This window comes from Harmonia axyridis, chromosome 6, assembly GCF_914767665.1.
Source record: "Harmonia axyridis chromosome 6, icHarAxyr1.1, whole genome shotgun sequence".
NCBI lineage: Eukaryota > Metazoa > Arthropoda > Insecta > Coleoptera > Coccinellidae > Harmonia > Harmonia axyridis.
The window spans coordinates 36232675-36248829 of record NC_059506.1 but is presented as its reverse complement, the minus strand read 5'-3'; the positions used below and the strand labels follow the sequence as shown (position 1 = coordinate 36248829).

At 36.5% G+C, this 16155-nt stretch overlaps 2 protein-coding genes across 2 annotated transcripts in view; both read left to right on the top strand.

Moving 5' to 3' along the window:
• The window catches only part of LOC123683486 (probable G-protein coupled receptor 158), a 187345-nt gene extending 175932 nt beyond the window's left edge, over positions 1–11413 (top strand). The window contains exons 8-12 of the mRNA XM_045622573.1: positions 1212–1426; positions 1485–1623; positions 5755–5860; positions 9852–10086; positions 10295–11413. Coding sequence (XP_045478529.1) covers positions 1212–1426; positions 1485–1623; positions 5755–5860; positions 9852–10086; positions 10295–10719 — 1120 coding nt within the window. The 3' untranslated portion in view covers positions 10720–11413. The remainder of the gene's footprint in view (positions 1–1211; positions 1427–1484; positions 1624–5754; positions 5861–9851; positions 10087–10294) is intronic.
• Positions 11414–12007: 594 nt separating this feature from the next.
• Positions 12008–16138, top strand: LOC123682334 (protein HID1). Its single transcript, XM_045620899.1, has 14 exons — positions 12008–12309; positions 12365–12578; positions 12633–12784; positions 12838–12891; positions 12954–13153; positions 13205–13418; positions 13621–13818; positions 13873–13963; positions 14021–14251; positions 14314–14861; positions 14925–15014; positions 15073–15233; positions 15362–15520; positions 15574–16138. The coding sequence occupies exons 1-14, from the start codon at positions 12244–12246 to the stop codon at positions 15635–15637; spliced, it is 2442 nt and encodes an 813-aa protein (XP_045476855.1). The 5' UTR covers positions 12008–12243; the 3' UTR covers positions 15638–16138.
• Positions 16139–16155: the final 17 nt, after the last annotated feature.

Below are 16155 nucleotides of genomic sequence, written 5' to 3'. Positions count from 1 at the left end.
AACAATACAATTAAAAGGAGAAGGCAGGAAGAGAAAAAATCAAACAAATTAACATTGGAAATCAAGATACAGACAAGTGATGATAATTTTTCGAATTTAATAGCTTTCTGTTTAACTCTTTCTCATTGTAATCCCTCAGAACTTACTGATTATTGTACCAGGCTGCATAAAATATCAATTAGAAGTATGCCCGATGAAACTGTGAATTCTTCTGAAACTAGATAATAAGTTTAAAATTGACGTATAACGAATGATAAGCTAAAATTATGCATTGCTATTGAAACCAGAGAAATGTCAGATTTCAACATGTGAAAAATACAATCAGAGAAAAAACAAAGCCAATTATAGGTGAGTTGCTACGTTTTACAGGAATTCTGACAAATCCAGAAACCAACAAATTTAATTGGTATTAAATATAAAGTTATTTCAATTTCCACTGGCTGAATTTAATAATCAACATAGTCGATCCAGATCTCCACTCACTACCAAACCCACACAGTCTGTTGGATAACGCTTTGTTGCCATTCAGGAAACAATCTAACTTCCAAATTTATTCAAATGCGCATATTTCCCATCCCTCATCCTGGAATAAACGGAAAATTCACGATCTCTGTCGGGAAACAGAACATCTTGACTTTGTGTAATAGGATCTAGTCACTCTTCACTCTGCCTGGTTTTAATTACATTGGTTAAGCGGAAATTTACGAGTTCTAACAACTTTCAAAACAACTTTGAAACAAGCGAGGCGAATAAGAACTAGTTTCTTCCACAAAATTAATACTCTAAGAACGTTTAAGCCCATTTGGCCACGGATGATGGAAATTTAATGAAACTAAGACGAAGAGAAAATATCGTAACAATTACTGGATAAATGAATAATTTTGTGAGGCATCATAAATTATAGAGGAAAAAACACAACGACTAATCTCTATCCAAACATTGAAATACGGAAGACTGCATTTTAATCTCCTTTCCTATCATTTTCAAACATCTCTGTATCAGTAGGTCATTTAACTCATGAATAACTTTGTCCGAATGGACTACAGTGCATTCCATCTACTGGCTCAAATAAACTACAGTCATCTGATCTACTTCTGAAAAGTGTTAACATGCATTTATACATTGCAATCTTACGAGTTTGTTATGAATGAAGCAAGACTGAATCGTCAATTTCAGTAACCAACTATCGCAATGATTTTTTTAATTTACAGAATCTCCGTCATATTCAGGGTGAGATCGGCGAAAGCAGTGAAAATAACAGATATGAACCTGCTGAAACGCTTGGGCGTTATAGTGGCCATCTTTACCGTCTTTCTTGTGATCAGAACGCTTGTGGCTCCACCTATCGTCATTGTTGGAAGGACGGCCGACGACTTGAAAGCCTACCTTTGCAGAACCGACTGGTGGGATCATTCTTTTTCCACGAGTAAGTTTGACTTTTTTTTTGACAGAAGAAGATTGTTTACCTTGTTTTGTGTTTTCAGTGGAGGTGATCTTCCTTGTCTGGGGTATAAGATTATGTATCGTGGTGAGAAAAGCTCCATCCGAGTTCAATGAAAGCAAGTTCATCTCCATGGCCATCTACAACGAATTTTTGCTTTCGGTGTTTCTCAATATATCGATGTAAGTCTTTGATTTCAATTTCTTTAGATTTTATAGCGATTGCAATTTAGGCATATCGATTGAAATGTACTGGATATAATCTAGGTGAAAAGTGGCGTTTTGAACATTTCATATATGGTTGAAGTAAATATTTCAAAGGACATTCAGAAATTCCCTGACCACCAATTGTTAAAACTTAATTGGGAACATCAGATTTTCGGTTCTTTATATAGATATTTTCGATGAAAAATGTTAGTTATTATCGGGCAAGTGCAAAATTACGCTCATTAGGAATCATTTATTCCAATATCGCTTACCGATTGTTCATAGTCACAGTTTGTGAATGCCGAAATTTGAGAAAAAAACCGTAAGAATTGAATATCTACAGAAAAATCGTTAATATCTCCTAAAATATTGGTCACAGCCCCCTCGAACCGTTTTTTAAAGATCAAGCTGTGATCTACAACATATTGGGATTTAAAGTCTGCATCTTGTCTCAAAGAGATTTGGCAGCCTCGGGAATATCATCAAAATTTTTTTTGAAAATTTCAGTTTACGGCCTTTAAATTCTGAAATAATGGACTAATCGCTGAACTGCAAGCATTTTCGTGATCAATATAATCGAATCAATCAATATAAAAGTATCGAATTCACATGTTAGAACATTCGACAAAAAAAAATATTTCAAGGGTTAGGTATGGATGATTTGAGACAAAAATTTCGCCTGAAAAATTTTCGGATAAGTGCGGAATATGGCTAATGAACTAGTTTAGTGATGTTGATAATACTATATTTGACATGATAGAATTAAAATATAGAGCAAAACTGATGAATCAGTTAAAAAATTTTGAAAATCCATCAATAAATGACTGAGAAATAGATTATTTAAATTTACGTATTTTAGCGCGGAACGTCTTTGGTCTCCGACTCGTCTGTGACGTCACGCCACTTGCCTGTGATCGCTACACCATTAATTACGTTTAAATACTTAGCCGAGCCAAGGCTCTCGCGCCGTTTGTAGTTGTACAGTGTAGTTTTAACTGGAGTTTTGTTTTTATGTCACCATAATGGAAGAAGGCTTGGTGAAAGGACAAAGTTATTTTTACTCAATAACTTATTTCAAACCAACTTACACCTTAGTATTTTTATTATCAGAAATAGACAGCTAATACTGATAGGTACTTACATCAAAATGATCTTCACACACATATTAAGTAGTTTTAGGTCCAATTAAGTCACGCCTCATTAATTTGCACCACTTCTTCCTTTGATTCATGTCATTTGGTACATGAAAAAATAATTTATTGGAGTTTTTAATTGTCGTGCTTGCACACATAGGCACAATACAATATTTGTAGGATTTTTTTTTTATTTCAGCCATCGTGTAACGAACAAAACAGGACACGAACGGCACAATTGATTGTACACCAATGAATTCGTAAGCACTCTGCGAATACCAGTCGCCTCGTGTAAGTGGCGTGACGTCACACACTAGACTATGAAATTATTCTTCCAAGCGCAACTTCAAAATCCCATAACTTTTTCATTTCTAGAGATATTTCAATGATTCTTTCACATTTTTGTTTCATTTCACTTAAACTTTTAGAATTAAAACTTAAAAAAAAAATGAAAACTAGTTCATTGGAGCTCATTTAATGTAACACCGCTCACCGATTGTTTGTAGAACTTATAGTTGATGAGAAATTTGACTTCGAAATTTGGGAAAAAACGGTAAAATTGAATTTTTACAGAATAATCGTTAATATCTCCTAAAATATTGGTCACGGCCTCCTCAAACAAAAACGTTTTTAAAATATCAATCGGGTGATCTACAACATATCGAGGTTTCAAGTCTGCATCTCATCTCAAAGAGATTTGGCAGCCTCGGAAATATCATCAAATTTTTTTTTGAAAATTTCAGTTTACGACCTATAAATTCTGAAATAATAGCTGAACTGCAAGCAATTCCGTAATCTACGTTAGCGAATCACAATTCTCATTTGGAAATCCTGAATTTCTCTTCAAAAAACAAAAAAAAAATCCAAACTGGAAAATTCGAGAATAATTTTTCGTACAAATTCAAAATTCGACTAATTCGTGATAATCAAAAATTATCGTAATATTATAGACTCAGTACAACCTACTTGTTTTCATCCCTCACCTAAACCGCCTATACCCCCAGTTCTAAACCTCACATAACCTCACCACCTACTACCCCCCACCACCACAACCGACATGTCCCAACATGTTTTCCGATTTCGCAGCACACAAGCTATTTCATGCTGCGACCTTCGTCACCAGGGGACGCCTGCGGGGGTCTCCCACTCCGACAATCCGTTTTCCGGCGATATATGGCCTCAATAAAAGACGAGAAAAAAACCGATAAATAGGTCTCAAATCGGCAATTACGATACCCACGGGCGGTCCCGCCTTTTGATACCGTGGATTCCACCGTGTTGCGGCCACGTAATTAAGGTAGTTTCAGACGTATTCGGGGACGTAATGAAGTTTGCGGCCGTTGGTTAGGGGCCCGCACGGGCTCGCTCTGTCTTTTTTACCGGTTTTCGGGCGAAATGAATAATGGATCTGTAGTTTTTGCGCTCTATGGTCTCGGTATGGTTTGTTTTTCGTATATTTTTGTTTGTAATCAACGTGGTAGTGTGCGCTGGCGTCAAAGTATGGTTTATAAGGGAATAACTCGGTGCTGAGCATTGTTTTTCGCGGGATTTTTTGATTATCTGATTAAATAAAATAAAAATTTCATTTTTTTTAACATATTTTCAGGTTTTAATACAAGTTCGAAATTATGAGTTTTCCCTTTAAATTCAGTTCGTTCAATTCTGTTGATATTTTCCTCAGAGTAATAAACATAGATAGAGGGAGCATATGTCATTTTCAGTAAGCAAATTTTGTCCCCAACATGAACTGTCAAATTTGACATGAATCGCGGAAATGAAAACATATCAGTGGTACGATATTTCACTTAATTCGCGAGTTTCTCCACAAAGAATGCACTTCTTATGTCCCATAGTAAATCAACGTTTCATATTAACTCAGAATATATCGAAATAAATACCTAAATATATCATCAGAAATAAAGAAAACAAACTTCAAGCTCGCCAAACGACGTGAAACAACCGATGGCACTAGGAGAGCAAAAGCTGCCAAACCTTGGATTTCAGCAGGTAGATACAGAAAATAATAAATATTCTACTAATTATAAATTCAACAATTGGGAAAAATATCGGATTCCAAAAAATCAAATTTGCATATTTAATCGGGAATTACTCAAATAAATATATTTCAATCAATATAATATACCTTCACAACGATATAGTAAAATTGTGGATTTGAAAATATATCACAATCCGACAACGTAATCTAATCATGCTGGGAACGTATAAAAATGACGTATAATTCCTCTATCTATATTTATAACTTTATGAAATTTAGACATTCAAGAATATGAGAAGTTCATCTACTGAACCGGGGAAAATATAAAAACTACAAAACTAATGATTCTGTAGTAAGACTATATGCTAGACATAATCATCCATCTGAGCGTACAATTGTAAATACAGTAAAAAAATTCGTAGAGATTGGATCTGTTACTGATGTCACAAGGCACATACATCATATAAATATGTAAGTGAAAGTATTGAAGAATATCCAAATTTATCCATTCCTCGGCGCGCATAACATTTGGGCCTCTCTTACGGCACACATGATGTATTTCGCAGCTCGACTTGCATCTCCATTCTTATAAGGTTCAGGTGACACAAGTACTAAAGCCAGCTGACCAGGTAATGCGTAGAACATGAGCTGATTGGATGCTTGAAAAACAGCATTTGGATGACGATTTTTTTGCATCGAATTCACAACGAAGAATTGTCCACCAAAATCTAGGGATTTTCTTGAGATGGATTTTTCTTGTGAGGTTATGCGTAGAATCGTGTTCATGCCGGTAATCCTCAGACTAATGACGATGTGAAACTCATATCCTTTTATATTCATTGAAAATGGATAACCCTTAATTTCAGCCAGAAAATCAAAGTGAAATATCACACTTTCTGATAGTATAATAACTGATAAGAAAAAACAAAATAGGTCCTCCTATCAACCTCGTTTTAACCACATTCCATTTCTCAACAGGTTGTTCTTGCAGAAACCAGCAAATCCAGATCTCCTCTACATAATTTTCTTCTGTCACACTCAGCTCACTGTGACCCTGTTGCTCTGTCTCATATTCGGCAGTAAGGTAGGTATCTTTCTTACTATTCAACTCCAATAAATAAAGATAATTCCCAACCCTAATGGGAAAAACACGAACAGAGAGTCTAAAAGATACTTTCGAACTCCTTGAAAGATGGCAGTAGCAATCAACCTGCTACCGGGAGCATAGAATAAAAACGTGGCGTACTCCTTACTTATCGTTATTGGCCTGAGAAGTTTCCGAACTTCGGCTCTGTAATCGTTTATAATGGCGGACGTTGAGTGAAACATCTCCCATCGAATAAATAACAGAGGAAGGAGTCGCAAAACCCTTCAGCAAGGGGGGGACTCGTTTTCAGACTTTGCCTGAAGTTTCGAGGTTCTTTTATTTGGTCTCTCTCACCTAGACATAGCCAGCTCGGAATACGATAAACTCGGTATCTGCTTCGGTTAAATAATGGGCGGAGAAAAGTTCCACGCGCTCTTAGAAACAACATCTGAAATTCTGGACTCATCAGGACGGACGGACGACAAAAAAAAAAAGGACGTAGATAAGAGAGTATGAAGTTGAATAACTGGGATTGGGGCTTGGTTGGAAGTTTTAATCGGGTACCTTGTAGGAAAATATGCGGATCTTTTGTTTGGAAAACTCGGCAAAATCTGCACTGATTAGTTGTGCGGCTGGTTGACTCACAGAATATATATTAGGTGTAGTAAAAAGAAATCCATTATTTTTCCACTAGATGGCTTTAGTTACCTGTATCTCTCGTTGTATCGGGTTGCACTAGGTGGCGTTAGAAAAATGTTATTTCGTGCTACAAAAACTTTTCTGACAGTTTGGTGATTAGTTGACTCAGTTTAGTTTAAGCGCGAGTCGAAGGTGGGCACTAGCAAAGAGAAAATACGCTATATTTCAAAGTTTTTCTTCGATAAAGGCGAAAATGCAGCCAGGCGGCTAGAAATGTAAATAGTGTTTCTCTATTTCAGTATCGTAATGAGTTCATTACAGTACCCAAAACAATGCTGTAATGAACTCATTACAGCATCGTTTTCAGTTATATTTTTCGTTTTGTGGTTGTCTACAGTGACTTCCGATCATATCAAATTTCAACACATGTCAATTGTCAATACAATATAATTTGGATATAGTGAAATGACTTGCAACAGTATTCGCAATTTCTCTTAATTCTGGTGGTGTTAAATCGATTTCGTCCGACATAAATCACGAATTTAATGCGTAATAATAAATCATTTCAAAATTCGAAACGTACGATTGAAATTTAAATTCCGTAATGTGTCAATTTTCGTAACAGTCACACCAACTGCCAAGATACAATACAAAAGACACTAGGATATATAATCTGATTTTTTCTTTAAATTTCGACAATATTTCATGAAACTTGACTGAAATAGAGAAAATATCGTCTAATACTCGTTGCAGAAGGCAATTTCAACACTCATGCGTTCGAAAACTCGATCCTTCGTCGTTCGTTTTCGAATTTCACATTCGTGTTGGAATATGATTCCATTCTGCAACTTGTTTTAGAATATACTATTTTATAATATTGATACTGAAACAGCCAATCATCTCTGAATCGCAACAAAATCGATCCATTTTTGATGCAGTTGGTGACTGGTGATGAAAAGTGGATCACTTACGACAACGTCAAGCGAAAACGGTCTTGGTCGAAACGCGGTGGGTCGGCAGAATCGGTGGCCAAGGATGGCCAAAAAGGTTTTGCTTTGTATTTGGTGGGATTGACAGGAAATTATCTACTATAAGCTGCTCCCCTATGGCACAACTGTTGACTCAGAACTGTACTGTCAAAAATTGGACCTACTGAAGGAAGCAATCGCCCAGAAGTGGCCAGCTTTGGCCAATAGGAAAGGAATTGTGTTCAATCAGAACAACGCCAAGCTACACTCATTGATATTGATTCGCCAGAAGCTTCAGGAGCTTGGTTAGGAGGTTCTTTTGGGTCCACCTTATAGTCCCGACCTGGTACCATGTGATTTCTGTCCATGGCGAACAGTTTTGCTGGTGAAAAATTCGCTTCAACAGAGGCTTGTGAAAATCGACCATCTCAATTTTTTGCCAATAAGGACGAGATCTTCTATGAGATAGGCATAATGATGTTACCTTCAAAATGACAACAAGTTATCGAACAAAACGTTTTATGTATTACCCCTCAATTTTTTTTAAGAAAACTACCACTTGAACTTTTTTGTGAAGCAATTATTTCGTACAAATGTTTATGGGAACTTTGTTCTTATTTTGATGAGTACTATCCCTTCCTGAAGTTTTGTCCCACAGTTAAGAAGTAAGAGTGCAATTGACGCATGAATGAACGAGCGCTAAAAAGCTCATCGCGTCAGCATTTCACCCAATTTTGTTTTCAATCTGACTAAATCTTAAGCGAAAATAGTATGTAGGTCGAGTGCAGATGCGGAAATAAGAAGAACAGCCTTCTTCTGGAGATAAATTGGGCGTCAGCTTCCATAATGAGCGAGTCGATTCTTGTTCAAGTCTGGAGCCTCTATCGAAATGCCGACTTGATTAGTGTCGCTCCCAGTGGAAATCAAAGTTTCGACTTAATCCCTGTTTATAAGTAGGAGATTAAAAGTGGGCATTAATTTGGAGATTCGGAAGCTGTGCATCAGGACCGCTATCGAGAAAATTAAGGTAATGGAGAGACTGAACTGATTTAATTGAAAAGTTCGAAAAACCGGGCCCTGCTCGTTTGCATCGGCTATGTTCTTTTTCTTTGCCGGAGGGATAATTTATACGACTTTTATGGAGCCCCTGATGACAAATACGAGAAATACGAACTTGACGTTCATTTTACGCTCCATTGAGTTTTAATCCCACTTTTAATCCTGCTTTCGACGTTGACTTGATCTCGTTTCGATTTTTATGACGACCAACAATTGAAACGACTGTTTCGTTTCTCTGAACCATCGAAAAATGCATTCTAAGTGCGCCTTAGTTGACACTTATTGACATTTGACTTTTGGCTGCCACTTGTCAGGTTATTTGGAGTCACAGATTTAAACTAACAAGCCTGTAACCACAGAAGCATCAAGCCCAAAATTAGACGCTACATCCATAAAATAGTGTGACTTGCATATGGTGTTCACATGGGTTGTGTTGTGTTATACATATATTGTCCCCAAAATTATTTGTCCTAACCATTAATAAATATTACTGCGCTCTAATATGAAATAAAACATGTTTCACTGAGTCTTTGATGCTTATAACCTCATTGGTACACCCTGTATACCCTTTCTGCTTTTTATTATGAATAATAAACCTTTAGAATCGTCCATAAGAAAATTTATCAACACTTGCTTCTATTGAGGCCAAATTTGTACCAACAAGAGCGTTGACAAGGAACAGGGAGGTAGTCACTTGATGCCATATCCAGATTAAAGGGTTGAAGCATAAGAACTTCCCATCCAAGCTCCTGGAACTTCTAGACCGTCACCAAAAGATGTGAGCAGCCTGGCGTTCTCCTGTTGAAACACCCTATTCACCAATGCTGGCCTCTTCTGTTCAATCACCAGCTTCTAACGGTTGAGTTGTCCACAGTAGAGGGCAGAATTGAACGTTTGACCATAGGCGAGCAACTCATAGAAGAGTATACCCTGTCAATCCCACCAAACACACAGCAACACCTTCTAGGCCGTCAATCCTGGCTTTGCCAAGGTCTGGACCACTTCTTGATCTTTCGACCACGATCTATGTCGCTTAACTTTGTTGTAACTGAACCAATTTTCATCTCCAGTCACCATTCACTTCAGAAATGGGTCGATTTTGTTGCGATTCAGCAGTGATTCCAAGTTGGAATGTGTGACTTTTTATTAATTCAGCCTTCTGCAAATGGTTCAAAACGTTTTTATGATTGATGTTCTGGTCCTGGACGATACTAATACTGTTAACATTTAAAAAAAAAAGCGAAAAACGAAATCACTTTTTCCCCTATCCAATATTTAAACTCAATATCAACATCGCATTAACTTTTTTTCATTTTATTCAGGCCTACATGGTATTCAAGCACCATGAACCTCACGAAGACGGTTCTGGAATGATGTCCAAATCCACCACCTCCAAGTTCTTGACCAAACCACGTTCCGCCAACTCCCAATACGCCAGCACTAATTCCTCCATGGGAGCAGTGGAGTACATGGGATGCTCCGAGCAGGACGTCCAAGAAGAATTCTTAAGGTTTTACACGCAACTTGAGATGCTCAGAGAGAAGAATATGAGAATAGGTAAGAAACGAGTAGGTCCATCTAGCTAGTAGATTCGCATAATCGGTAGATCAATTGCTGGTAGATCCAAAGAATCAGTAGACCAAACGGAATTAGTTCCAAATCCGGTAGATCAATTGAACTGATAGATCCACAGAACTACTGAATGACATTTGGACCATAGAAATTCCTCAATAACACAGAAATAAAACAAACTATTTCTCCACAGGGAATCGGCATCTCGCCTCTAAGATAACTGCGATGCAAGACGCCGCAAAGACCTATGACAGCGCCCCCAGTGAGGCGACGACCTGCAGAATTGCTCAACTGAACAACGCGCTAGCTTTGGCACCTCCCGAAGATATTTCGGCCAAATCCAAGAGAACCAGCGTGTCCTTTGCGTCTGAACCAGATGCCAACGGAAGCGCGCCCATAGGTAGTAGTAAAGAAGGCTGTGAAGTAGTTAAAGAAGGTAGTTCAAGTGAAACTGTCAAAAATACCCCAACCATAGAATTGAAACAAAAAGATGAAAAGTCGAGTAGCCCGAACAGTGATAGGAATGGAAGGTGTCTCAAATCGGGCCACGCCAAGACGCATTCTATAGTCATCAATCTTGATGATAAGAGTAGGTTTACGGAGGAGGTCACGGTATAAAACATTGGAATTGAAGTCTATGCATCTGGAACACTGATAAAATGTTGACGCTGCTGAACACAGTGCTTTCGTTGACTGATTATATTCTCAAACTGAATAAAGGTCTGAGAACATAATTGAAACCAGTGGCGTGGACTACCAATATCAACCAGGAGATGCGAAAAATAAAAGATAATGTTTAACTTTATTTTGATCGCCTTTATCATAAAATGTGATTGTATTGAATATTGACGTCACTAAAATAGTTTGCTCACTAAATTTCGATGTGCTCAATGCCGATACTCAACCTTCAAGCGGAATTTTACAAGATATGGATCACCTAAAATAGTTTATGGACAATAAGATTGAAAAAAATTATACAGCTATCCTTCATTCGTATCAAAAAACTATTTTAAGTGAACCAATGTGAAGATCTTTTGAGACTCCTTACTCAGCCCCTGTAAGTAGACTCAAATATTTTCAGATCTTCACAACAAATCAAGAGCAGTTTGAACATATCTATATTAATGCATAGGATTATGATATATCATGTTTTATACCTGTCTTTCAAATTTAAAAATATTGTTTTTTTATAATTAATAGAGTGTATAAAATATGTAAATAAAATAAATATAAACCGCAACTTATAAATATGTTGCAGCTATTGATACCTGATGTAATGATGTTGATTCAAATAAATATGGTTTGAAATTTATATGTTTCTATGCGAATCCGATTCCCACTTACTTTCAATTCTTTCAAAGTTACTCAATACTTTCAAATAATAAATAAATGAATTTATATTGAAAAAAGTCAATACCTTGATTGTCCAATTAATGGTCCTTTGATTGGGTCCAAAGATCTGCATACATTGATAGGATTTTTGAGTTCACTCTGTTGAAAGGGCAGTCTGCTGTTTTGTTGTTTTGTCAGTAAATAATCGGAACACTTTGTACTATTAGTAGCACTTCGGCATAGACCTTGTTGATAAGCAATTGCTGTAAAAATTTGCAAAAATATACAAATTCATATCATATAGAAACAGTCACAATTGAAAATGTAAGCTACCTTATTTCGAAAGTCCGCAGTAAAACATCAACTTTAAAAGTCATTTATCAAGACGGGATATAAGTTTTTGATCTGCGTTATTCATTATATACACAAATATTTATAAAATAATATTTATTAAATCAGACTTAGAACAAGATGTCTATTCTAAGAAATATGACGTCAGGTTGAAACAAAAGAACAGAGTATATATATCTCTATGGTTAGGTTGTGTGAGTATTTTCTGTGGTAGTGCAGTTTTATGTTGTGACGTGACCTATTAGGAAACGTCACTTTGACGTCTACAATATAAACTTTATATTGGAATTGATATAACTGGACATATTTCATGAGAATTTTCAATTTTTGAACATAAAACCCGTGAACGAAAGTAAACTCCTCTTATCAATAATAAAGGAAATTCACCATAACCGAATCTGCAAAATCTGGAAAAGATAAATAATGAAAATCTGATAAACATTCTTATAAGATTGAAACATGGGAAACGTCGATACCAAATTAAGTTTTAGACAAGCTGTTGTTGAATTAACATCGAAAGCAGAAGTATAACATGCATAAAACTAAATGTTAAACCTTCAATACACGTAAAATTTTTTAGCCAATCGATGCTGGTGATGAATCTTTTTGGGAACAATTTTGGTCTGAAAATGTAACCAATGTACAGGATGTATTTACTTTAGTGCCTGCAACGGAAATCAGAGGGTTAAGAGAGGAAGCTCCTTCTAATTTAGCAACCTTATGTTATAAAGCTGTTGAAAAACTTGTTAAGGTAGTTGATAGCAGTTGCAGAACTCAAAGAGAGCAACAAACAGGTGACTGAATCTTACTGAATGCTGGTGGATAGAAATTGAAACTAATTTTTACAGCCTTAAATTGCGCAAGACTTTTGACAAGGATTTTACCTTATATTTTTGAAGACCCAGAATGGAAAGGTTTCTTCTGGTCATCCTTACCAAGCCAAGGAAATGATGAAGATGAATCAACACCCTTGGCCCAGTCCTTATTGAATGCCGTCTGTGTATGCTATCAATTCTATTTGGTAAAAACTTGCCACTAAAATAATTTTTTCAGGATCTCCTTTTCTGTCCAGACTTCACAGTAGTTGGTGGTAGGAAAAATGGTCCTGTAAGTTTTCATTCAAAGCTTCAATAACTTGATATGCATATTAATTTGAGGTATGTTTGTAGGATAAAGCTGAAGAACTTTCAGCAATTGACAGCTGTGAATACATTTGGGAAGCAGGCGTTGGTTTCGCCCATTCCCCTGCTAAAAATCCTATGTTCGAATCCAATCGTACTGAATTGTTGAAATTGTTACTCACATGTTTCAGTGAAACTATGTATCAACCTCCTACTGATATTTCACACAATCCAAACAAATGGATAGCGTAAGTTGATTAAAATACCACATTTACAATCTATTCATTTCCATATTTTAGACATCTAACATCGTCAGAAAACAGACATGCTCTACCTATGTTTACTTCGCTTATAAACACATTGGCATCTTATGATCCTGTTGGCTTAGGTGTTCCATACAACCATTTGATCTTCAACGATTGGCTTGAGCCACTTGTTGAAGCTTGCCTTCAAATACTTATTGTAACATTGGACCATGACACAAGTTCTTCAACCTCAGCAGAAGGAGAAGATGTAAGCTCAAATTGTTAGAAATACAATCTTAAAAAATAGATCTTTTATATCTATACAGGGTGAGTCATGAAGTTGGGAATTTTGGTGTTTTATCCCTGATAGAATCTTCAATAATGCTGCTCAGTGGTTCCTGCCTTATACACCTGCAAATTTTTGTAGCAAAGAGTCGCCTCATTATATTATTATTTAATTTTTCTTCCAGACCTCCATACCAGACAACTTGTTCATCAACTATCTTTCGAGGATACACAGAGATGAAGACTTTCATTTCATTTTAACTGGGATTACAAGGTTACTCAACAACCCATTGATACAAACGTACCTTCCCAATTCCACCAAAAAGGTACACTTTCATCAAGAGTTGCTAGTGTTTTTCTGGAAGATTTGTGACTACAATAAGGTAAAATACTCACTCGATAATATAAGGATTTATTCAAAACCGTAACAATTTCAGAAATTCCTTTATTTTGTGTTGAAAAGCAGCGATGTGCTAGAGGTTCTTGTTCCTATTCTTTACCATTTGAACGATTCTAGAGCTGATCAATGTAAGTCCAACATGAAATCTGATAGGGTTAGCATAATAGACAATTTTTTTTTTGTAGCAAGAGTTGGCTTGATGCATATTGGTGTTTTCATCCTTCTTTTATTATCTGGCGAGAGAAATTTCGGAGTAAGATTGAACAAACCGTACACCGCTACCATACCAATGGATATTCCTGTTTTCACCGGTACTCACGCTGACCTCTTAATAATCGTCTTCCACAAGATCATTACGACTGGACATCAAAGACTTCAACCTCTCTTCGATTGTTTGCTGACCATTTTAGTGAATGGTTAGTAGAAAACCTCATTAATTTATATTATTGTATCGGTTATTTCGAAAACAATCTTTCAGTTTCCCCTTATTTGAAGACGCTCTCTATGGTTGCAAGTACCAAGCTGTTACACCTTCTAGAGGCTTTCAGCACCCCTTGGTTCCTGTTTTCGTCCCCTTCGAATCACCACTTGGTGTTTTTCCTTCTTGAAATCTTCAACAACATTATCCAGTATCAGTTTGACGGCAACTCCAATCTGGTGTATACAATAATAAGAAAACGTCAGGTATTCCACAGTTTGGCCAACTTACCTGTAGACTACAGCACAATCTCAAAATCTTTGAATAAGAGAGCTAAAAAACTGTCGACTGGTGTTTCGCACGAAAATGTTTCTGAAATACCGATGGAAGGGTCCAAACCGGCCCTACCTGCTGAACCGGGTACGTTGAAGGCCACCTTGGCTGACACTCCTAACATAGCACAGATGACAGAGAGAGAATCCGCCCATCCAAACTTTCAACATTTTGAACAAGTAACTTTGACAAACGGTATGGCCACTGTGAGCATAAACGCACCTGACATGAGCCAAGAAGGCAACTGCGATGTTGTTCCAGGTCAGAAAAACGAGGTGAGACATCCTTAACATAACCTAACTTAACCTTACAAATATTCCATATTTGAATTTTGACAGCAACCGCCATCCGAGACCAAAGAAATTCGACCTAAAAGTCCTAGTAACAGTCTGGCAGGAAGTACTTATTCCAAGAGAAGTGTAGCCACTGTAAGTATACATAGCGTCCCAAAATCTACGTCAAGTTTACTTAAACTTTGACTTGCAGAAAAACAGCCTTCGAGTTACCGAAGTACCTGAAGGTTCTAACGGTCAATGGGTACCTACAGGAGAATGGGTTCATTCCTGGAAGTCCAAATTGCCTTTACAAACCATCATGAGACTGCTCCAAGTGCTGGTTCCTCAAGTAGAAAAAATTTGCATTGACAAGTAAGTGGTATATAATCAGTTGGCAACAATGAAATTAAGGTTGAGATTATTTCTATGGCATGACATTTGTTGCAGTGGTGCCAGGTTTTGTAAAATTTAGTAGTGTTGCAATTTTGGTTATATTTTAGGGGGCTGACTGACGAAAGTGAAATTTTGAAATTCCTCCAACATGGTACTTTGGTAGGACTCTTGCCTGTGCCCCACCCGATTTTGATAAGAAAATATCAAGCCAATTCAGGAACGACAACATGGTTTCGAACTTATATGTGGGGTGTTATATACTTGAGGTAAATATTATTCAAACAAAGTTTGGTAAATATTCAAACTTGTGTGATTTCAGGAATGTGGATCCTCCAGTATGGTACGATACTGATGTAAAACTATTCGAGATTCAACGGGTTTAATTTAGTCAATGTTACTTAGTTCAAATTATCTGTTATTTATTTAATTTATTATATAGTTCATGTTTAATTATTGTCACCATTGTGATAATTCAAACTTGGAAGATAATTATTGTGCATTTATGTGAAAGCTTTAAGCGAATCTCCTGGATTTAATTTAGTGATTGTTTAATTAATTTACGCTTAGCTGAGTTAATCAAGTTACCTTTGCTTTACCATGGAATTGTTTAGTACTTACTCTCAACTTTAAGAGAATCTTTGGAAAATGATAAAGTGCCCTATTGTATCTGCATTTACAAATCAGAAGAAAAGACTGTGTTACATTCGTAAGGTCCACTTCTCATTCCCTGTTGTGATTATTTTGAATAAAATATAATTTAGAAGGTAGACAAAATAGACAAGATTTCTATTTTAAGTATGATTATATCCATTACTTTATGTTCGGACAATTGTGGAATTGTATCTTCAAAATTATGTATGAAATATAAGTGTCAACATATCAAATGTTTTCTTTCTTTAAT